The sequence below is a fragment of the Marmota flaviventris genome, chromosome 9 (genome assembly GCF_047511675.1).
Source record: "Marmota flaviventris isolate mMarFla1 chromosome 9, mMarFla1.hap1, whole genome shotgun sequence".
NCBI classification, from domain to species: domain Eukaryota; kingdom Metazoa; phylum Chordata; class Mammalia; order Rodentia; family Sciuridae; genus Marmota; species Marmota flaviventris.
This window is the reverse complement of record NC_092506.1, coordinates 48,349,551-48,372,951: the sequence shown is the minus strand read 5'-3', so window position 1 is coordinate 48,372,951 and position 23,401 is coordinate 48,349,551. Positions and strand designations below refer to the sequence as shown.

The 23,401-nt window shown below is 41.1% G+C and overlaps 1 protein-coding gene across 1 annotated transcript in view; it reads left to right on the top strand.

The window, feature by feature from the left end:
- Positions 1-23,401, top strand: part of Insc (INSC spindle orientation adaptor protein) — a 121,092-nt gene that overhangs the window by 16,106 nt on the left and 81,585 nt on the right. The window contains exon 2 of the mRNA XM_027942367.2: positions 14,424-14,524. Coding sequence (XP_027798168.1) covers positions 14,424-14,524 — 101 coding nt within the window. The remainder of the gene's footprint in view (positions 1-14,423; positions 14,525-23,401) is intronic.

Here is a 23,401-nt window from a genome sequence, read left to right as displayed (position 1 = left end):
CTTCCCCTCAGACAGGCAGGAATGGTGGTAAATATCTTCTGCTGTTATTCCCCCAATTCCATTCACCTTCTGCTTGTGGTTTGGGATGTGTGTAAGCTCCAAATCTGTCACTGTCATTTGTCATGAATCCAGTTTTCATATTGGACAATGAAGTCTATCTTGGAGGCTACCATTCAGTTCCTGAAATTTACTCCAGGGTCAACTTCATATTGTATTTACTAGGAAAAGCCTTAGTATCTGGCAAGAAAAGTCCCCCTAATGTCTTTTTCAGGAATATCTTGCCTATCTATTTCAGATTCAACTTGTCAAATTTTAGGAAAAAATCCTATGGGGATTTGATTAGGATTACAACAAATCTGTAGATAAATTTATAGTGAATTGATATTTTCTTGTCACATGCATGATCCTTCATATAGCTGAAATATCTCTTTGTTTACCTTGGCCTTCTTTGAAATATTTTTGTAATGTTTTACAGCTTCCTCAATAAGGGGCTTGCACATTGACTCATTTTGATGTTCCTTATGTCTTTTGCTGCTCTTATCAATGATTGGTCTCTCCCTGTTCCCTTCCTCCCTCCCTCCCTTCTTCTAATGGCCTCTCTTTTAAATTTTAGGGTATAGGATGTGTCCCCTACCACCTTTGACTTTTGCATCTTCATTTCTAGCAAACTTTCTAAGATCCTTTATAATTTAAAATAATTTATTTGTAGATGCTTTGGGGTGTTCTACATAGACAAGGGTGAAAGGCTAGTTCATATTGCATTCTTTTTTTTTTCCTTTTATTTATTTATTTATGTCATACATGACAATAGTGGAATGCATTGCATTCATAATTATTCATTCACAGCACAATTTTTATATTGCATTCTTATAAGAATGAGGGAAAGGTATTGCATCTGGAAGGACACAGACCCACGACACTTGGCTTGCCTAGTGGACTGCCTGGTGGACTCAGCCTTGTATAGGTGTGTGGCTGAGTGAGCACAGCAGGGGCCAGCTTCCTCACCCCCACCCCTTGGCTGTGTGCAAGGGCAGATGTGCCAGCCAGATGTGTGCGCAGATGTTCCAACCCTGGGGAAAACTTAACTATTGCAAATGACAGTTTGATTTTTCTCCTGTAATCTTATACATTTTCTTTCTCTCTATCTTAGCTAAGGTCTCTAATACAATAATGAATAAAAGTTGGTGAGAACTGGGCATCTTTATTTTGTTTCTGATCTCACAGGAAATACTTCCAATGTGTCCTCATTAGGTTGTTTGTGCTATTTTTGGTAGATGCTCTATAATCAGTTTAAGGAGGGTCCCTTCTATTCCTTGTTTGCTTGAGGGTTTTGTTATGAATGGCTATTGAATTTTTCAATTTTTTTCTTCATCTACTGAAATTGTGGTAATTTTTTTTTCTTAGAACCTGTTTACATAATGAGTTTATTCATCTATTTTTTAGTGTTATGATAACTGTGTGATTTAAGCTAAACCCAGTAAAACCATGATGTATCACCCTTTCCATCTACAGATGGATTCTTTTTGCTAATTTTGTTTAATATGGTTTCTTCCATATTTATATGAGAATGGCTTATATATTTCCTTTCTTGTTTTGTTCTTGACTAGTTTTGGCATCAGATTTATGATGGCCTCCTAAAATCACTTGAGGTGTGCTCTCTTTTTTCCTGTTCTCTGAAAGAGTTTGGGTGGCTTCGTCTTTCCTTTGTTGACATGAAGTTATCTATGAACTTCTCTGGGCCTGACTTTTTCTTGATGGGAAGATTTTAAACTATTGATTAATTCATTTAGTGCTTATAGGTCTATTTATTCTTGAGTCAATTTTGGAAAATTGTATTTTTCAAGGATCTTATCTAGTTCATTTGTTTGTAGTGGTTTTGCATAATATTCTCTTTGCTCTCTTAACAAAAGTCTTTTAATACTAATGTTTTTTTTTCTTTTTGTTCTGATCTTACCAAAAGTTTATCTACTTTATTCATATTTTCATAAAACAAAATTTAACTCTGGATTATTTTTTGTGTTTATTTTTGTTTTGTGTTTTGTTTAGCGTTTGTTCTTACCTTAACTCTTTTCCTTCTGATACTTTCTTTGAAATTATTTTCTTCCTCTTAAAATTGCTAATATTGTTAGAAGTTTTGTATTCTAGCTTTCAAATTTTCTTAAATTAGAAATGCTTAAATTAGCATTTAAGGCTCTGATTTTTGCTTTTAATTCTATTTTATGTATTAGGAGATATTTACATATGCATTTTCATAGTCTTTCAGGTTTTCTCTCATTTCTGCTATCAATTCTTCTTTGACCTATGATATGTCTGTTTCAAAATATCCAAATATATGGCAATATTTGTATTGAGATAGAGACTGCAATTTCTATAGTAGTGATCTTGAGAAGTTTGCTGAGGCTTAAGATCTAGAAACTAGTCAACTAAAACCCAACTCATTATACAATCAGGGAAAAGAAAAGTTGTGCTGCAATTGTGTACTATGATTCAATATGCATTCTGCTGTCATATATACCTAATTAAAATATAAGTTTTAAAAAAAGTGTTTGAAGAGACAGTATATTTCTGACACATTGGACAGAGTATTCTGTTCATAAACATTAAATCTAACTTAATTGTGTCATTCAAACCTTTATGCCATTTTGATAATTTTTCTATTTGTCTTATCAACTAATGAGAAAATTGTGTTGAAATCTCCAATAGTGATTCTTGACTAGTTCATTTCTCCTTGAAATTTTATCAGTTTTTACCCTAGTTATCTTAAGACCATATTTCAGAATTATCCTTATTATTGTATCTACTTGATGAGTGGAACTTTTAATTTTTATGTAGTGAATCTCTTTAGTTCTATCTTTTGTCTTGAAGTGTGTTTTGAATTATCAGTGTACACCAGCAACAGATAATTCTAAATATTTTATGATATACATATATAATTAATGTATATAATATTACTATTAATACAATTATTAATGTAATTATTATTTATTAATGCATTGTTATTAATGCATCATAGTTATACAAAACATTGGAATTAATTTTGACATAATCATACAAGCTTGGAATAGAATTTGTTCCCCTCCGGTCCGTAGTACTCCCCCCCTCCCTCCCTGTCTCCCTCCTCCTGTTCCCCTTTCTCTACTGGTCTTCCTTCCATTTATTCATAGTTTAAAAAAATAGTGTTTTATAGATACACGTAAGGGTGAAATTCAGTGTGGTATATTCTCCTAAGTACATAGCATAGTTTGTTCAACTTCATTCCACTGTTCTTCTCCTTTCCTGTCCTCCTTCCATCCCCTTCCTCTGCTCTATTGATCTTCTTTTTATTTTCATGGGATACCCCCTGTCCCAGTTTTTTCCCCCTATTTTGGTCTAGCTTCTGCACTTTTGTAAACTAACTTTAAACTGTTTTGGATCTTTTTGATTTAGGGATATTTCTTGTAGCCAACACTGAGTAGGATCAAGGGATCCATCCATCATATCTCCCCTCTCTCCTCCCTTTCCATCTCCCCTCTCTATAATTCAACCTTGATAAACTTTGTAACTGGCTACATTTCCCCTTACTGTGATTACCATTACACATTGATGTTCCCTCTTCACACTTTCTTTCTTCTCTTGGATTTTTTTCCTTTATTACTCGTTTACATTTTTCTTCCCTACATATTTTGAGGGGAATATTTCTTTCTCTATGTCTACTAGCTTTTAGTTATGATATGATGACGTTATGATATGATGACGTTATGATACGATGACCCCAGATATGATGACGTTAATAAACATTTAACAAGCTTAAAGTTAATTTACATCTCTATTTTCTTCTTCCATGCAAGCAAGACACTTGGAGTACTTTAGTCATCCTTGTTTCTAAATTTATATGTAATATTTTTGACTTATCTTCCCCTTTAACTCACAATTGAGGTATTATAATAGTTATGTGTCATCAAAGTTTGTTTGGATTTACCCACATAGTTTCAAGTCAGTTTGCTTATCTTTCTTTCTTATATTTGGAACATTCCACCTGATATTTTATTCTTTTAGCGGAAGCAAAACCTTCAGAATTTCCTTGAATGTGAGATTTTTTGCTTTTCTAAAAATGCCTTCCTTCATCTGCATACTTAAAAGAGAATTCCTCTGGATATAGAACTTTAGGACAATCACTTTCTGAAACCAGACATTTTCCTGTTTGCCCAGTTTCACCACGGCTGTGGAGCAGTCACCTGTCGGGTTTAATTTCCTTACTCCTTTGGGTGCTTTCAAAGTCTTCTTTGTCTTTGGTGCTCTGTGGTGCCATGAATGGTCTCGGATGGATGTATCTTTTGTATTTATCTTGCTTGGGATTCATTGTGACTTCTGGATTTGAAGACATTTTGGTTGACTATCATCTTATCTTTGAAAATATGATGAGGTGCTTGTTGGACTATGTCTCTATATTCCTTAGTGTTAGCTTCAGTTCTCTCTTATTTTCTCTTTGTCTCTTTGGACTGCATTTTGGATAATTTCTTTTGTTCTATCTTTTAACATACGAACCCATCTTTGAGCTGTGATTAATCTCTCCAATGAATTTTTCTTTTTAATTATTATATTTTAATTTATAGAAATTTTACTTGGTTCTTTCTCAGATTTGCTGAGTTATATTTATAGCCTTTGTTCCTTGAAGATGCTTCCAAGACTCTTTCATTTCTTGAAAATAAATTCTTTAAATGAGACTCCTCCTACACTGATAATGTAAATTCAAGCCACAGCCTATATGAAGATCTTATTGTGGAGACTGATTCTCAGCTTTGCTTGCTAACCCTCAGTACAGAAGGCTTATTTCTCATTTACCTTACATGGAGTTTCTGGTCTTCTTGACGTTTACTTAATTCTTCCCCTTGGGAAGTCCCTGGGCTTTGTCTAGCATGTCCCCTGTACACACAAGAAACAGAAGCTCAGAGAATGTGGCTTTCAGCAGCCATTCTCAGGGGGAAATCTTCCTGGCCCTGCTTTGCTTTGCTTTCAGCCTCTCCAGATTTATTGCATATTTTGCCAGCTCAGTGATATACTTTAAAAATAACAAAGATACCTTTATCCATCCTTTAAAGTTGTTCATGGAGAAGTATTTTTAATTACCCGCTCTACCATATTGTTGGAAATAAAAATCCCATGTGCATTTTCTCTATAAGAAGATGGCTTAATTGTCAACTAAAAATTAGGTGCTGAAAAATCATGACATGGTGTGGAGGACTCTAAGGTGAGGCAGAGGCTTCACCCATCTGTTGGTGCACTGGACCAAATTAATGAACCTCTCTGGGTCTCTGTTAATGGTCATCTTTAAAATGGAGATAATAGTAGTACTTATTATTTTGGATTTTTCAACAAATAAATGCATTTATTTACATGAAACACTTTAGAAGAGTTCATTGGCACCTACTTAATGTGCCCAGTACCATACTTCATTGAATTTAGATGTCATTAATTGTAAGATGTCCTGTTTATTAAAAAAGAAAGAAAGAAAATATGGTTTCAATAAACTATGACACAATGCCAAAATGCCATTGATTGAAACATAATCCAAATTTCAGATGTTAAAATTTGAAAAAAAAAATGAACCTTAGAGTGATATGACTAGTGTAAGTTTTAGGTATTTATGCACATAAGCAGAAAAGGCAGTGTCAAGAATCAGATTGTTAGTCTCAAATTTGAAGGACTTTAAGTATTTATAGGTGTTCATTCCATCCCACCCTTGCTCTACCAACTTTTGGACACTGGCTATTGTAGGTGAGCTGCAGTCAATGTCCAGGAAGCCAAGGGTCTAGAAAAACAATATATCCCATCATATCCTTCAAGACTGAGGCATAAAGGAAAATGAACCTGTATTTGTAAAGCAACTTTCCTGTGTCTAGCACACTCATGAGTGCCTTAAATTTAGCCTTAACTTCAATTCTTACAATTAGGTTAGTTAAGACTAGGTGCAGCAAACAACCCCCAGCCCATTAGTGGCTTACCATGTTGGGTGTATTCTTGCTTACTCCAAAGACCAATGCAGATTGGGTGGCTTTCTTCCAAGCTATGATTCGAGATGCATCTTCTTTCCTCTTTTCACTTTTTTCCTATTGTGGCTTTCAGGCTGTTTTGGCATCACTTGGCAGGCAGAAAGCAGAAGAGAGAGGGAGTATCAGGAAAGTACACCTTCTGTTCCATCTAAACCCTTCAAGACCCCACAATTTTCTTTATTCCTAGGTACCTTTCTGGAGGGGGAAAATAGTACAGATTAGGCTGTGCATACAGGCCTCTTTGAAGCATCGGTATTAACTGTAGATAGAAAAAGAGAATTCAGGGTTTCAGTCTGGATGTGCTCAGTGTTAAGACCAATGCATAGAATTATGGAAGTGAAAAATGCTTTTGGAGGCCAATGGAACATTCCACAGGGGAAGAACCAACAAGTATTGAGGTCCCACTCTGCTAGATACATGGAAGGCACTGTTCAGATGTTCCTGTCACGTGTGGCATACTAGACATAAATGAATCTTGAAAAGACAAATTTCTGTGAATGGGATGTTTTTTTGTGTTTTATCCTTTCTGTGCCTCAAATAGTTAAATTAAATAGTCAGATATGGACCATGTGGCTATGTACTGGCATTTGCTCTCCCCCAACATTAAGGATGTAATGTCAACAGGATTTGTTGAGAATGGTTGTGTTATGCTCTCATTCTGGTTAATTCTGTTTATATACATACAGTGGCCCTAGATGGGTTAGGTTCTGTCTTTAGTTCCCTTCACTAATGAGCTGGTAAGAACCCTTCACCATTGTGGCGGAGTCAGGGTTCTGGGTCAGTTTGGATTCTTATTTGAATTTCTCATAATACTTTGGTCACACAATTTGTAAGCCGGGAAGTTAATTGTTTCTTCGGGGTCAGTGTTGCTAATCACAGGAAATGGCTCCATGTTTTTGTCTGTACTTATTCAAAACATGTTCCCTGTCTTGGTCTGTTTCATGCTGCTATAACAAAATGCCACAGACTCAGTAATTTATAATGAACAGAAATTTACTGGCTCACAGTTCTGGAGGCTTGGAAGTCTACTATCAAAGAGCCAGATGGTCTGATGTATGGGGAGGCCCTTTTGTCTTCAAGATGATGCCTCATGCTGTATCTTCCAGAGGGGAGGAAGGACGGATCCTTGCATGGCAGAAGGTAGAAGGGGTAGGAGAGTGAATCCACAATCTACTTTTCTGAACCCTTAATAGAATGGTATTAATCCATCCATGGGGGCTCTGTTCTCATACTTAATTACCTCTTAAAGGCTCCAATCTCCCAACACTATCAAACATGGGATTAGGTTTCATCTATGAATTCTAAAGGGGATGCAAACATTTAGGCTATAGCAGTCTCTATGTATTGGGTTTTGATCAAATCTCTTCCATGGGCAGCTCTGTGCCTTTCTAACATATTTAATGTGTTCTTCTTTTATATCCTCTTTGGTCGGAAGCAGATCTCTGGACCTGAAGTCTGGATAAGAAATGGATCTCTCATTAGGCACAAAAATATCATAAAACTTTCTATATGGCAACATTCATTAGTTTTCTGGGTCAAAATACCTTCTCATATTATCAATTAACTTGCTCTGAAGTATCATTCAGGCTACATAATCTTGGGTGATTCTTTTTTTTTTTTATTGTTGATGATTTTCTTTTTTATTAGAGCTTTTTGGTTATACATAGTATTTGGGTTCATCCTGACAAACTCAAACATGCATGGAAATTGATTTCAGTTTATGTTCCCCCTTTTCTTCTACCCCCATTTTGTATTATTGATTTTAAAAGGGTATAAAGACTTGAAGGGAAAATATTTCATTGTTTTAGTCATAAATATTAATTACAATTGGCATCTGCAGATATATGAAATATTCTTTCTGCAAAATTCAACTTATCAAATATAAAGAAGTAATTGACAATGTTATAACTCTTATCCAGACTTCTTTTGCCTTTTTCTAGGATCAAGGGAAGTGCTTCGGGGCTCCATTTGTAGTTTAGCTCTCGTCTCTACTTCAACCTAAGCAAGTTGGAATTACAGTGGCTCAAGCGGTAGCACGCTAGCCTGGCATGCGTGCGGCCAGGGTTCAATCCTCAGCACCACATACAAAGATGTTGTGTCCGACGAAAAACCAAAAATAAATATTAAAATTCTCTCTCTCTCTCTCTCTCTCCTCTCTCTCTCTCTCTTAAAAAAAGATATAAGGTAAGAGAGAGGAGAAAGAGAGAAAACTTGAATAATATTTTTTTTCTAAATACTCTGGTTTCTCTTCAGATTGTATAAATCTTTCGCCTTTTAATCTTGGGTGATTCTAGGAACACTGAGAATAGGTTCTGTTTGTTTTACAAATGATAAAGCTGAAAGTCAGAGAGGTTTAGTAAGAGACAAAACTGGGATTGGTTCATAGATTTCCATGACCTTACCATGCCACTTTCTCAATGTTATTGTGAAAACACCCGTTTGGAGGATATGGAGAAAAAATAAAATTAGAGAGGATCAGATTATCATGATTGTTGATGTAGCATTTTTATCTGCTCAGGGCTTCAGAAGTAAAATTTCATGAAACCGTTAGAGCTTGTACAATTCGCCCTCCTATGTCCTCCTTCCCAAGGGTATACAGACCCAACCTGGGCTCTCATTGTGACTCACGGAGGGAAAGAGCTTGTCCAATGTGACCTCTGAGTGTGATTTATGAAATAGGATGCATCCAAAATTTCACCACGTTGGAGCCATTCAATTTTCTCTAATGGCCTTTATCTGAGAGTTATGTCTATTTGTGGCAGTCACAACCAGTAAGTCATTAACTTAAAGTATACTGATTGTTAATTTTAGCACCATGGGACCTGGGCCCAGTGGGAGAGGTCTCTTGCTTTTGCAAATGGAAGCTAAGAAACATTTGAGGAGTTGGCGAACATTTATATCAGGGAAAGTTAGAATGTAAGAAGAGACAATTAAAAAGTTAAAGAGGAAAAAGTAGTTGAATAGTTGGAATTCAGTGGTTGTCAGAATGACCTCTGCCTGGCTGCCTCCCTATTTCTAGATGTTTTTTTACAGAAAGAAAAATGAAGCCAATCTTTATATCACCCACTGCGTGGTGCTTCATCACGGATGTGTACAGAATTCTCATTTTATACTTATTATATGTCCCATTTTACAAACAAATAAAATTAATGTCAAAGGTCACACTACTAATACCTGATTGAGTTTGGAGTTGAACCTGGGAACTCTGACCCATGAATTTATATTATTAACCAATGGACTTCTGGATGAGAGTGGCTTAAAGGCCTAGCCAAGTCCCCTTGGGGGCTACATTCCATCTAAGGTCCTGGAGGTCTGAGCATTAGTTTCTCTCTTTTGATGTCTAGAAAAGCCTCAGCTTAGGGCCAGCTCCCAGAACAACAGTAAATGCAGCTTCCTGTGCAACTCAGGGATTGGAGCTCCCTTGATTGGAAGCTGGGCAGTCAGATGCCCCAGAGGGGCATCCTGAGACACACCATTGGGGCAGCTATGGTTTTCCTGATTCCAGGAGCCTGAGCCTTCTCCTAGGACTGCCACACTTGACCTTCAGAAGAGGCTGTCGGGTGGTTTTCTTGGACAACTAGGAATCATTTAGAAGACGAATGGTACTGGAACATGGGGGCCTCCTTCTTTCCAGTCTCTGGGGACTCATAGCACCTTTGAGTCAACCTGTCTGTCCCATCCCAGGGCTGAGCTGTATCTAACCAAGACCTTTGAATTTGCTTGTCCACACTCTACTTCCCTAGACTTGATAACCAGCACCAAAGATAAGAAGCAAGCACAATAATTCTGATTTACAGTTGGGAGCTGCGGCTCCACTAATCTTTCATGGTAAACCACTCCAAGGCCCTGGTCGGTCTCTCCAGGTTTCTCCCAGGCAAACCCTATTTAAGATTTTCCAGGGGATGAGGGGGACATTTATAGATAGGAAAACCTGTGTGCTCATCCCAGGTGTGGCTTGGCTTGCTTGTGTGATCTTGGGCAGTCTCTTCTTCTCTTTCAATGTGACTCCATATGTCCGTGTTAACCTCTATGCTGCCGTTTCCTCATCTGAACAAGCCAAAGGTCAAGCATTATAACTTGCAGGGGCCTTGGAAATTTCCATCTGTAATAATAGTAACAACAACAATTTTAAATATTTTACATCTAATCCTTAAAATAACCCCATGAGGTAGGGGGTTATAATGCTCCAAGAGTACAATATGAGATCCCCCAGGAAGGCTGTCTGGATTTTCCCTGGGGGCTGTAGTCTCACCCCTATCAAATTCTCAAATGTATTTGTGTAGATGAGATGCCTGTTGTCTTCAAGGTGAGTCCTAGAAAGTAGAGGTGTCTAGATCATCGGGTGGAGGCTTGGCACCCTGTCTGTGCTTTGCTGGAATTGGTCTGTACTGTCCAGCAAGGTCTTCATGGTCTGGAGGAGATAAGACCCGGCTTTGTGAGTCCCTGTGAGGTCTTTTCTGCCTGCTAGCTGGGCTCTATTGCCTGACAGCTGTGAGGGGGCCATTGAAGCTTCCTCCAGGGAACCAGAACTCTCTAAATTTCATAAGGTTTTTTTCCATTCAGTGGGGCTGGGTGGCAGCTTCCTTGGGTGATGTGCTTCCCGTGGGAATGAGAGTCCATAAAGTATCTGGTTGCTTATGCACAGTCTTGGAGGAAGGATTTAGAGCCACGTCTGTGTGGTCCCACTCCTCTCTACCCCTGTTGCCTCCTCCTGTACCTAGCCTAGTGATGCTGTTGGAGCTGATTCCTTTCCACAGTATTTCCTGTCTCTCTGGTGTTGACAGATGTGCCTTGAGTTGTACCCCAAATGGCCCATTAGACAATGGCAGACCCTGCTTACTCCTGGTTCTAATTGAATAATTTACTGTAAATAGCCTCCATTTCCTGCACAAAGCCAGTCTCGTTAGCCAAATGGAGGTGAGCAAGGGCTTGCCTCTAATGGGATGTGGGGGCAGAAATGAGCTGTCCAAATGGAGCTATTGTCGCAGCAGGCATTGGATTAAATCAGAGACACTTAAGGCTTCAGGTCCTTCTTGCAAACTAGCTATTCTTGGGTGGGGGAGACACAGCTAGAGCCCTGAAGAAACAAGGTTGCAGTGTCCATGATGGAATTTTCAGTGAATTAGGAAGGGTCCCTGGGGAAGTGATGGAGGGTTTTCCTTTTCCTTATTCATTTCTACATGTGTCTTCCCCGCCCCCCCCCCCCCCCAACCTCTCCTACTGGGCAAAGCAGCCTCTCTACTCTGACATATACTTCTCAAATCCCCCTTTCAAAAGCAAGGACACTACCCTTTGAGGCAATCATGGGGCAAGTTCAATAGCAGGGACTTTCGGGAGTATTCTCATTTAAGAAGCTCCAGGGAGGAAGATATAATTGAGGGAACCACAGATGAACGGTGATCTTCCTAAGGTCATGTACTAATCAGGTGCAGAGTTAGGTTGGACTCTGTCACACTCTCAAGTTCATTTAGAATTGTGCCTGGTACTTTATACTGTTCATGAATATTAGCTATTTGTATTGTTACAGGCACTTTATAGACATCACCTGGGCTGAACTCCTGGCATTTGCTGTCTGACCTTCCAGATGTTCTCCCTCACTTTTTCCTCATTCCCAATGAATGTGAATAGCGTTTCAACTGAGAGCTGATCTTCACAATCCCAGCTCTTGACTCCGTAGGGTCCTGTGACCAGTCCTATGTGTAGCAAGATGTGTTTTAGCTGGAGGCTCTACCTGCAGCACTGCTGGGAAGCTATGAGATGCTCTTTGCCCTTTCTGAAGGTCACAGATCAGGGATCAGGAATCAATCCTAGGATTTTGCAGTCACCAAGCCATATTTCTGGAATCTTCCTCTTAGAAATTCAGATCATTTGCTTGCACCTAGGCTTCTGCTCATGATGACGGTTTCTCCTCAGGGCCCCTCAGATACGACTTGACCCTGGCCCGGTGTGTCCTCCAGTTCTGTGGCATGCTTCTCCCTGTCCTTCGGAATCCTGTCACTTCACACTTCACAGGCTCTTGGAGCCTCCCACTGTCTCCCATCGCTTCATTTACCATGGCCTTTAGTTCCCTCTTTGGCATTTTGACTTTGTCTCTTTTCTGTTCCGTGATGGAGATGGAAGTAAAATGAGGTCTGCCCACTCACTACCTTGGAATCCCATCTTAGCTTTTACCCTGAGAAGTCGGCATTCTCCTTTGATTGTTCTTCAGTCAAACATATCAAAAAGGGAGCAAAGGCCTCGTCGTGTTGTATTTGGCTTTCTCTGTTGTGCCATCCTTTTCTGACTACTAGCTACCTTGGTTCCAGATAAAACTTTCTCAGTAATGATACCAATGATAGGAATGACAATGGTGATGACACGTGGTCACAGGTGCTCACTGAACACTGTCACTGTGCCAAGGGCTTCATGTCCTGTTATCTTCAGCATGTCCCTCAGCCTGGCTGACCATGGGACTGAGCACACAGCAGACTCTCAGGAAATAATAATAACAGCCACTACTTATTTGGTTCTTACTCTGGCCTAAGACTTCCATATTCCTTATCTCATGTCATCATATAATAGTTCTAAAAAATAGATATTATTATCATCAGTTATAGATCAACCGGGTGAAACACAAATGTATTAAAAATCGATTCCACTAGTTCTTTCAGAAGACAGGTAGAGCACAGACCCAGTGCCAGCCCTTGGGTCAGAGCCAGGAATACACATGGCCCCTGCTTTGGAGGAGACTCACAGTCTAATGGGACCCGTAGCCTAAGGAGCAGGCATTAGAGAATGAATCTCTGGAATTATCCAAGATGCACGTTCATTCAGGCTCCTGTTTTTCTATACTTTGCAGACTGACCATTTGATTCTTTGTTCCCAGCATCATCAAGAGGGGACTTTGTGTCAAGTCACATCACTATTAATTAAAGTCTTCCTCGCCCATCCTTTTCTAACAGGAGTCGCTTTTAATATGAAGTCAGAGACTTCCATTGGCTTAACCAGGTGCAGGGGATAGGATCTCTGTTTTCTGGGAAGGCTTACTTACTGACTTGGAGGAATTGGCAGAGGGAGAAGGTGACAGGAGAGGGAGTATAGAGAAAGGCCCTCCAGGAGCAGAGAAGGGACAAGGTGAGGCAAATGGAGACTGACCAGTTAGTCTTATGAGGAAGGGGGATGCTGTTATTTTGATGCAACCTGTGAGGCTCAGGTGAGCAGCTTCGTCCTCAGAGCTGGCATTGGAAGTCTCTAGAATCCAGTTCACTTCTGTTTGTTAGGATGCTTCTGGCTGTGCAGGACAAAACCCCTCTCTCAGACTGACTTTAAACAAGAATTTTTATGTCTTAAATAATAGGAAGCCTGAAGATGGGCCAGACTGCAGGATTAGTTGATTCAGTGGCTCCAGAAGTTGTTTTAAAAAGATTTATTCTATTAATTAATTAACTAATTAATTAATTACTAGAGCTCAGACCTTTTTTTCCTCTGTATGCCCAGTCTGTTTTCTAGCTGTTCCTCTCATGATTACAAAATTGTCTCTAGCAGTAATGAAGTGAATTTGCATCCTTGCTCAGCTCTAGTAGGAGATACCATCTCACCTGGTACCTCTCTGGTAGGGGAAAGAAAACCTTTCCTAGGAAGGATCATTTGGCGGCTGAGTCTTATGCTTCTTCCGGATCAATCACTGGCAATTCAGATAAAATCACATTGTTGTGGGTTTGGGACAGTGACCACAATGCCAATTACAGACTCATGTTTTCTTATATATCTTAAGTACAATCATAGCCAATAACCCGGTGCTAGATGGTATATAGTTAAGGAAATAGCATGTAGAGTTGCCAGATCTAGCAAATAACATAGGATGCCCATGAAATGTGAATCAGACAAACTGTGGCTACATTTTTAGTACAGTATGTCCTCTGCAATATTTGTTGACCTGCTTGTCCCAATATTTGGTACATATAAAAATGGTTCAGGTTAATGTTAGGCAATGTAACTGAGATCATGAGCCTTGCCTTATTTGTGTGAGGAAGGCATTGTGTAATTTGATTTAAAAATGAGGAGGCACTGAGCATGGTGGTACACGCCTGTAATCCTTGCTGTCAGGAGGCTGAGGCAGGAGGATCACAAGTTTAGGGCCAGCCTGTGACAACTTAGTGGGACACTGTCTCAAAATAAGATAAAAAGGAGGCTGGGGACATAGCTCAGTGGTAGAATGCTTGCCTGGCATGTATGAGACCCTGGGTTCCATCCCTAGTACTGAAATTTAAAAAAAAAAAAAAAAAAAAAAAAAGAGGAGGACTGGAAGACCTTTCCTCCACATCTGCCTTGGCTCCTTTTGACCAGATCCAAGAGAAAGTGATTGCTTCATTTTCTTTGGGACCCTCATTGACTCATCCTGCCCTGTCTTTCCAGGGCCCCGACCGCTGTGGGCAGGCTTTGCTGCAGATTGGGATCAACATGATGGCACTGCCTGGGGGCCGCCACCTGGACTCCATTCCTCTTCCTGGGCAGCGGTAAGTCCTACAGCTAGTTTTGAGGGCCGGGAGAGGATTGAGCATAGAGCTTGTCCTTGGGAAGTACTTGTGGCCCTGTTGGGCAGTATGGGTAGAGGGAGCGAAGGCGTGCGGTGAGCAGAGAGTGGAGCCCACATGAGAGGAGAAGGGTTTAGGCACGTTTAGTCCGAAGAAAGAGACCTGTGGGGCCACCAGAGGTGTCTGCACACATCTGAAAGGTCCATGTGGAGAAGCTGGTGCATGTTTGACCCAATTGATCCCTGAAGCATGAGTCAGAACCAGTGGTGGATTTTGTAATGAAGGCCCTGTGTTCTGGAGACTCCTCAGTCAGGGACAAACCCAGATGATCACTCTAATTTGGTTTGGTCTGCGGAGGAGCTTTGTAACCTGAGTGCTCAGGGCTTCACTTAGCCTCTTTTTGGGGTTTTTCTAAGACATTTTGATGAGAGTTGTTTTGAGACAACAGGATCCAAATAGCCTTTGTAAGACTTTTAAATCATTGTTTTGTTTTATTTATTTTTTATTCTAATGAGTTAAACATGACAGTAGAATTCACTTTGATACATCATACATAGATGGAGTATAATTTCTCGTTCTTCTGGTGGTACATGATGTGGAATCCCAGTGGCTGTATATATATGTACATAGGGTAATAATGTCTGATTCATTTTCTATCCTTCCTACCTCTATGCCCCCTCCCCCCCTTAACTCCTTTCTCCCTAATCTAAAGTAACTCTATTCTTCCCTAGCTCCCGCTCCATTGTGAATTATAATCTGCATATCAGAGAAAACATTCAGGCTTTGTTTTTTGAGATGGCTTATTTCATTTAGCATGATATTCTCCAGCTTTATCCATCTACTGGCAAATGCCATAATTTCATTCTTCTTTAAGACTGAGTAATATCCCATTTTATATATATAAAATCCATATATATATAATTTTCTCTATCCATTTATCTATTGAAGGGCACCTAATTTAGTTCCATAGTTTAGTAATTGTGAGTTAAGCTTCTATAAACATTGATGTGGCTGCATCACTGTAATATTCTGATTTTATATCCTTTGGGTATAAACCAAGGAGTGAGATAGCTGGGTCAAATGGTGGTTCCATTTGAAGTTTTCTGAGGAATCTCTATACTGCTTTCCATAATGGTTGCACCAATTTGCGACTAGCAATGTATAAGTGTATTTTTCCCCTCACATCCTTGCCAACATTTACTATTGTTTGTATTCTTGATAATTCCCATTCTGACTGGGGTGAGATGAAATCTTAGAGTAGTTTTGATTTGCATTTCTCTAATTGCTAGGGGTGTTGAACATTTTTTCATATATTTGTTGATTGATGGTGTTTAGGAACTGTTTTGTTTTATTTTGTAGTGATTTCATATATTACTAAAATCTTACCTTTACTCTGTCTATAACTAACCCCCCGCCCCCCACTGAATTACCAGGGATGCAATCTACTCCAAAATTGATTATTTGCTAAGTCTGCTGGAATAGGGTTCCATGAAGGTATGAGTCTGCTTCCCCAAAGCCATTACTAAAAAAAGGTTTATGAATGTGACATGTACTTCTTGCATGTTCTCTAGGACTCAGAATACTAGAAATATAATTAAGAATTTCCTGTACAGTCAGAAGTTGAGAGTAAAGGATCCCATGGGGACCATTATCTTCGTATGCAATGTCTATAAGGAAAAACTCAAAGATGGTGAGATACAAACCTGTCAGGATATGTGTACATTCTCAGAGATAGACTCTGCCTCTACATGGTGGCTGATGGCATATCATGAGATGAGCCAGTGTGATCAGTTTTAAACACATGGTTTCAAAGCTAGGTTCTATTTCCTCCTAACTGTGTGACCTATGCAAGTTCTTGAACCCCATCTGCACCTTGGTTCCTCATATACAAGACAGGGATAATGATAGTACCTACTTCATAGGGTTGATGTGAGGTTAAATGGCTTTATATATGTAAAGTGTCCATCACACACTGAGAGCAACATAGGGGAGCTATTGTTTAGTGAGTGCCTGCTGCAAGTCAGGGCGTTTGTGCAGGTGGTCTTAGGGAATTCTTCCAGAAACCCCTTCCCTAGTCCCTTATCGTTAGTAGGTGATTGATCTCTCTGAGACAGTAAGAGATCACAGACAGACACTCCCAACAGCCTCATATTTTAAACCAGGGAAAAGTGGAACTGTTTTGGGTAGAGTGGAGTCTAAGTCAGCTTGCCCTGCGCTGCCCTGCCCAGACAGTTGGATGGGCAGCAGCAACAGCTGTGGCAACAGGGTCCTGGGCTGGTTAGATCAGAAACTGTGCTGGGGTAGAGAAGCAGTTTAGGGCAGTGGTTAGGAGTCCAAATTTCCTCAACTTGATTCTTGTTTCTGTTACTTATTAACTCTGGATTTCAGTTTCTTAATCTGTGAAATGGGAATAATTTATACTTACATCATTGACTTGTCATGAGAATATAAAGTGATATGTATAAAGTGCCTGCCTGGCACATGGGAACTGCTCAGTCAATGTTAATCTCCTCTTCAGAGGAGGAGGAGGTCCTCTGAGTAGAAGACTTGGGGTGAAGATTACATCCTAGCACTTGTCAGCCTGCTGGGAACCACTAATTCATTTATTTATTTTTTTCTCTCTCTCTTTCAACTTTCAATGTTCTCAGAAGGTTTAAGAATAAAAGGAAATTAAATTATATGAAAATAATATAGGAATCTAATAATTTTCTTTTGGAGGCAGGGTAGGATTTTTAACTCACCTTGTCCAGCAGATATCTTGAGAGGAAAACCCCAGACTAACATGACTCCAAGGGTTCTGGCACTATGAAGACCTCAACATGGGGAAGTGTGTTTACATTCTCTTTATCCTTACAGTTCTGGTAGGCCAGGGTGTGTGGTAGATAGAGGGTTGCATTTCCTTTAGGGTGTTCACAGTCCAGCATTGCCAGGCCTACCCAGAGCATCGTGGGAATACAATCCCTGGGCCTGTTGACCTGGTAATCGGGTATGATCTGGGGTAATGTTCAAGGGCCACGTTCACAGAGCAGGTTCATAGGTATTTACAGGATATCAGGGGGGTAATTTGTCCAATGTGATGTTGCATTGTAGTCAGACAATAGTGGCCACCTCTCCTTTCCTTCTGTTTCAAGCTGCTGAGGCGCCTCTGGTGAGAAATAAAGGCATGACTGTTGTCCCTGGATAAATAACTAATGCTGGATAATTGACTTCTTTCTGTCGTGTTGAATTTCAGTTGAACCCAAACTGAATTTCACTTTGCAGTGCCATTGTTCACTTCCGTGCACAAAATAAATAAATACTGTCAGGTTGTGCAGGGTCATCTAGCATCCTCTAACAGATGAGTCAGGTGGTTGGTATTTGAGGTCCTTAAGGATACCAGTTCTAGGTGCAGCCTCCTGGAAGAGAGGAGAGGGCAGGCAGCGACAGCTTCCTAGGCCAGGGATTGGGGTCCCGTGTGAACTGGGACCAACATGGGAGGCATAACGACAGGATGCAGCTGTCCTCAATGCTGATTGTTTCTGAAACTTCTGAAACGATTTCATGTTTGGAAAAAAATCAACAAAAAAAACAAAAGAAAAAAAAAACATATTCTCAGGGTTATTAATGTGAGCCTAAGTGGCTGAAAGCATAGAGGCCTTGGAATCAGTCTTGGGCTCATATCCCAGCTCTACTTCTTACCAGCTCTGTGACCTTGGGCCTGTCTGAGCACCAGGTTTGTCTTGCATACCACAGAGGCTGTGAGGGATGCTTTAATAATTGTGCAAGGGCCTGGGCACGGGAGGGAAGGGCTCTCTACGTCAGAGTGCCTCGCAAGGCACAATCCTCACCTCCTAGAGTCATACGCAAGGAGCAAACCTTCTCCTTTAGGAGTGAAAACACTGTAAGTTCAGGGCAAAGCACCTCCCTAGAGGCCCAAGGATTAGTTGGAGAGAGTGAACAGGGCTGCACATGAGCTCCCTGGGGAGCAGAGACTGTGGCTGCTCTGTCCCCACTGGTCTTCATTTGCTGCTTAGTTTCTGGGCACCTGTTGTTATGTTGGGGTGCTGATCCTCCCATAGGCTCTGAATAAGGTGGTGATGCTGTTTAGATCTGGCCACAGTAATGATCAGTGTCCATGGTGGTCAGCATACTGGATCAGTCTGCCTGCCCCCAGGGCTGTTCCCTCTACGATTACAGCATGGCTCTCATTTTTCTTCAGGGAAAATGAGAAGGACCAGTTCTTTGATTTAAATGTCTTTACGGGAAGGTGTCTGAGAGGTAAATTGGAGACCAGGGTCCATACAGGACCGTGTTCACACATCTGTCTCTTTTCCTATGCCTTTTTATTATTTCTCTTACCCACGATCAAGGTAGGGCATCTCGACATTTTCTTCTCTGGATTCCTGCCAGTGAAGAGGTGAGGGTCCCCACTATTGGCTAAAAGGCTGGCCTTGACCAACCCCCATAACAAAGCTGACTTACACTTTCTGCACTCCCTGTGACTTCGGTGCTTTTCCACACACCCTTTACTGTGGCCCATGTGTGTAATTATTGTTAAACCTATTTTACAAATGAAGAAGTCAGAGGTTGGGTTCTCTGGGAAGCAGACTTTGAGGTGGAGTTCAGAGTTCAGGATGGTAACTGGGGATCCCCTTAGCTGAGCCGGTGTGTGTGGATGGGAGAGGAAGGAAGCAGAGCTGGGCGAGGGTGAAGCTGAGCAGCAGTGTTGGCTTGATGACAGTCACAGCTGACCTTGCAGAGTTAGTTGTTCCTTGCCCACGATGGTCAGGACCTTTAGGTCCCACCTCCCACCTCACTCTGTCATTGGAGTGTGTGTGTGTGTGTGTGTGTGTGTGTTTTATTGAGAAGCCAGTAGGCTGGGGATCTCTAGTACTTTAAGTTAAGCAAACTTAAGCTCAACAGAAACAGAAAAATGGAACAAGAGACTTTACAAATCAGAAGTCAGCAGTTGCCCTCTAACTGGAGTCTTTCCACTCCAACCTCTGTATGACTTCCTCTCTATGACTTCTGGGTTCAGTCAGTGGTAGCTTGCTGCCCATTCTGCTCCGAACCTCTTCCAGTTCTGAGTGACACCCAATTCATGAGTCGTTCTTTGCTCACATACACCCTGTGACATTTATTTTGTCTAAAGTCTGTCTTTAACAAGTGGGCATCTCTAAAAGGGATGTGACCTTAGGCCAGGTGGCTCTGAGACAGTATCTGGAGAGCTGACAGTGGAAAGGTGTCCTCTGATGCTCCTAGCATTGCATTGGGGACAAGTTCTTCTGTAAATAGGAGTCTGGGCAGGACATCACAATGTCTATGCCAAAGGAAACATAGGCTTTGAGAGGTGAAGTTAGGTGCCCAAGGACAGACTGAAAAATAGCAGAACTAGAATACAAGTTCCTGGACAGTTAGTGCTTTCACCTGAGTGCTGACCAGTCCTCTAGGCAGACTGTTCTTGGTGCATCACACAAACAAGTCATTTACTTTTTCATTCAGGTAGTCACTTATTCATTACCTTTCGACAAAATTTTTTCTACGATATATTTGTTGAGTGCAGGTCACATACCTTGTATAATTTTGTGTGTTGAGGACATGTTGGTGGCCTGGTTGGACATGGTCCCCTGCCCTCATGAAACTTGTACTTCCTCTAGTAATTTCTCTCTTGGCCTGATCAAGTCTGGATTTATGGCAAGTGTGACTTTCATATGAATCCTTTCATTGTGAGTGATTCACTTTCTCACATGGTTTCTGTTCAGCCTGGGGTTTGAGATGAGTTGGGGCTGCAGGCAGCTGCAGGTAGTGATGGGCAGCCTTCTGGATTGGCCCTGGCCTGCTGGGGAGGAATCCAGCTTTCCTAAACCAACGGAGGCCATCGCAAGCTGGTCTGTCTCCAAGTTGATAATGGCTTACATGTGTGCACCCCTGATCTGTGGCTGGTTTTCTGCTGCTGGGTCATTTTCTATGCCTGTGGTGAAATGTGCAGACTGTAATTGTCCATGGTATAATTGGACATTTTTCTGTTGCTTAAGCCAAAAGAAAGGCCAATCAAAACTAGAATTAAGTTCTCTACCTTCTTCCATTTCCCAAGAGAAATCCACAGAAATACAGAGTGTGACCTTGATGAGGGACAATGATTCAATAGTTATTTTTAAGAAGAGAGGTTGGATTTAAATTCCCATGCAGTGCTGGGAACTGGGATCACAGAGGCATTGAATATTGTTGCTGGAAGTTTGCTTGGAGCTCAACTATGCCATCCCTTCATTATTTTTTTTTTAAAATCTTTTTAATATTTATTTTTTAGTTTTCGGCGGATACAACATCTTTGTTTGTATGTGGTGCTGAGGATCGAACCCGGGCCGCACACATGCTAGGCGAGTGTGCTCCGCTTGGGCTACATCCCCAGCCCCGCCATCCCTTCATCATAAGATGAGGAAACTGAGGCTCAGAAAGGAGTATGGAACTGTCACACACTCTATAGGCCTTTCCCCGCTGTGTGGAGGAGTCCTCCCTTCTCTGGACTGTGTTTCCTAAGCTCATTCTCCCATCCAGCCTCCAGGAATAGAGGAACAATTTTACTCATGTACTCATTCATTCAAAAGGGAGATGGTAATTTGGATTGACAGCTTACTTTGAGCCATGCGCTGAGTGATCCAATTGTGATTGATGGCATATATCCTCTTCTCTATCAATGACAAATGTCCCGAGGTCCTGAGGACTGAATTTGTACCTGATTCATTTGTGTTTTGTGTTTAGCATGCATAGACTAGGAGCTCCATAAATGGTTGTTAAATGAATATATATTTAGTAAGTGTTTGATGAACGAAGGACAAACCCTTGGCTAGGGAGTCTCAGGTAAGTAAAAAATTAAATACCTTGGATTTTGTTCTTTTCTCCAGGACACTCTTCTGTCTCCAAGAATCTTTTCATGTTTTGTGGGGGTAGAAAACCACTGTTTGGAGTGGGAGCCAAAGATTTAATTGGCTGGAGGAGTCAGAGGGTTGGAGAGACATTCTTTTTCCTTCTAAAGAAGAGTAATTCAGAGATATTTTTAGTCTTCACTTTTAAGTTCACTGGAAAAAAGAGAGTCTATAATTTTCTCATCAAATCTCTGGTAGGAAAGCACAGTGCAGCGGGGAGCAAGGATTAGGAGCCAGGGGTCAGCCTTCCACCAACCTGCTGCATGTCCTTGGGCAATCCTTATCCCTCTCTGAGCCTTAGTTTCTATATCTGAGGAAGAGAAGATGAACCAAAGACCCAAAGACCCTCATAGCTTTAACAATCTAGGGGTCTATAAGTGATTTTTAGGTGGTCTTTCCCTTTTCTGGACAAAAATATGCCATTCTAGTGCCACAGGGCTGGGAAAGCAATCCCACATAAAAGCAAAGTCTCATTCTTTCCTATGAAATGCACAAAGGGGTCTAGTGTTTGCCTTCTAGCTGGGGTGGAAATCACAAGGCATACCAGCATGGAAGCTCTTCTAGAATGTGGGGGTGTTCCCATTTTGGTTTCATGGAAGCTCCTTGGTGTGGCCAGGAGATGCGTCCTAAGAGGGGTGGTGCCTGATTTGATAAATTATAATGCAGTTAAGTCCATGGATCCCCAGTGTCTAATGTGCTTCAGGACCTACCCAGTCATTTTCAGCTCCATTGCCACCCCTCTGCCTAACTTGGTAAATTGCCGTCTTCCCAACACATCATTCCAGAACTCCACTTATTGCCTGTGGTATTTCTTCTGACTGACATGCTATCCTCTTGCAATTCCTGATGAACTTGGCATTCTATAAGGATCAGCCTGGGAAACCTACCGAAATACCCTAACTCGGGTTAAGCATCCCTTCTTTGTTCTCCCATAATCCTCTCGGTTAACTTCAAAGTGCCCACGATTGTTCATTTACTGAATTGTTTTCTAGTAAGTATTTACCTAGTGCCCATGAAGTGCCAGGGTTGCTCCAAGTGGAGTGACTATGTCCCTGTGCAGGAAAAGGTCTTGCCCTCATGTGCACAATATTCTGGCCTCTTCCTGTGCGGGCCTACACATGGTAGATTTTGGAAGGCTATTTCCAAATGTGTTTGATATAGTAAAGCATTTCTTTACAAAGAACTCACTTCACACAGCACGCAGAAAAGAGTGAGGCTGAGAAATCCAAATTCCAGACTTCTAGAAGGCTCTTAAATAAGTTCCATTTGAAGGGAGAAGAAAAAGTGAGTCAAGAAGAGAACAGCCATGGATTTCCACAAATGATTGACCCCAGTGTTGTGGGGGAGCTGGATGCCAGGCCAGCAGGATCAGCTGGGAATGGGGAATTGGTGCTGTTAGCTGGAGGCCAAGGCGTAGGTCTCATGTTCTGGGAAAACCATTGCCTTTGGCATCTAAAGGGTCAGTCATAGTGATCTTTCTCCAGTGGTGGGTTTGGAGAATGAAGAGGGCCATCCAACAGCCAAGGGCAGAGAGAGGGCAAGGCCTGTAAGGGGGGTGGAAAAACCCCAAAGAAGTCAGAGTCCTGTGAGGGTCACTTGCCTGCGTCACTGTTTGCATGGTCTCTTCCCTACACTGCTGACCTTCTGCTGCAAATTCATCAGAGATCTGCCCTGAATTTTAGCAACATGCCTCTATTGTCTCTCAGAAAAAAAAAAATGAACAAGGGTTTGAAAAATGGCTAGATGCACCACAGGCTTTAAATGATGATAAGCTTTAAAAAGGCAGCAATATGTCAGATCAAGTCAATCTTGCATCGTGGAAAGAGCCCCAGCTTTGCATTTGAGGGTTTGAATAGCAGTGAAACTGCCTGAGACCATCAAGAGCATAGCATAATAGATAAGTGGCCATGTCACTTACCCCACCAAATCCCGGTTATGGTAACTTCATGGGATTGGT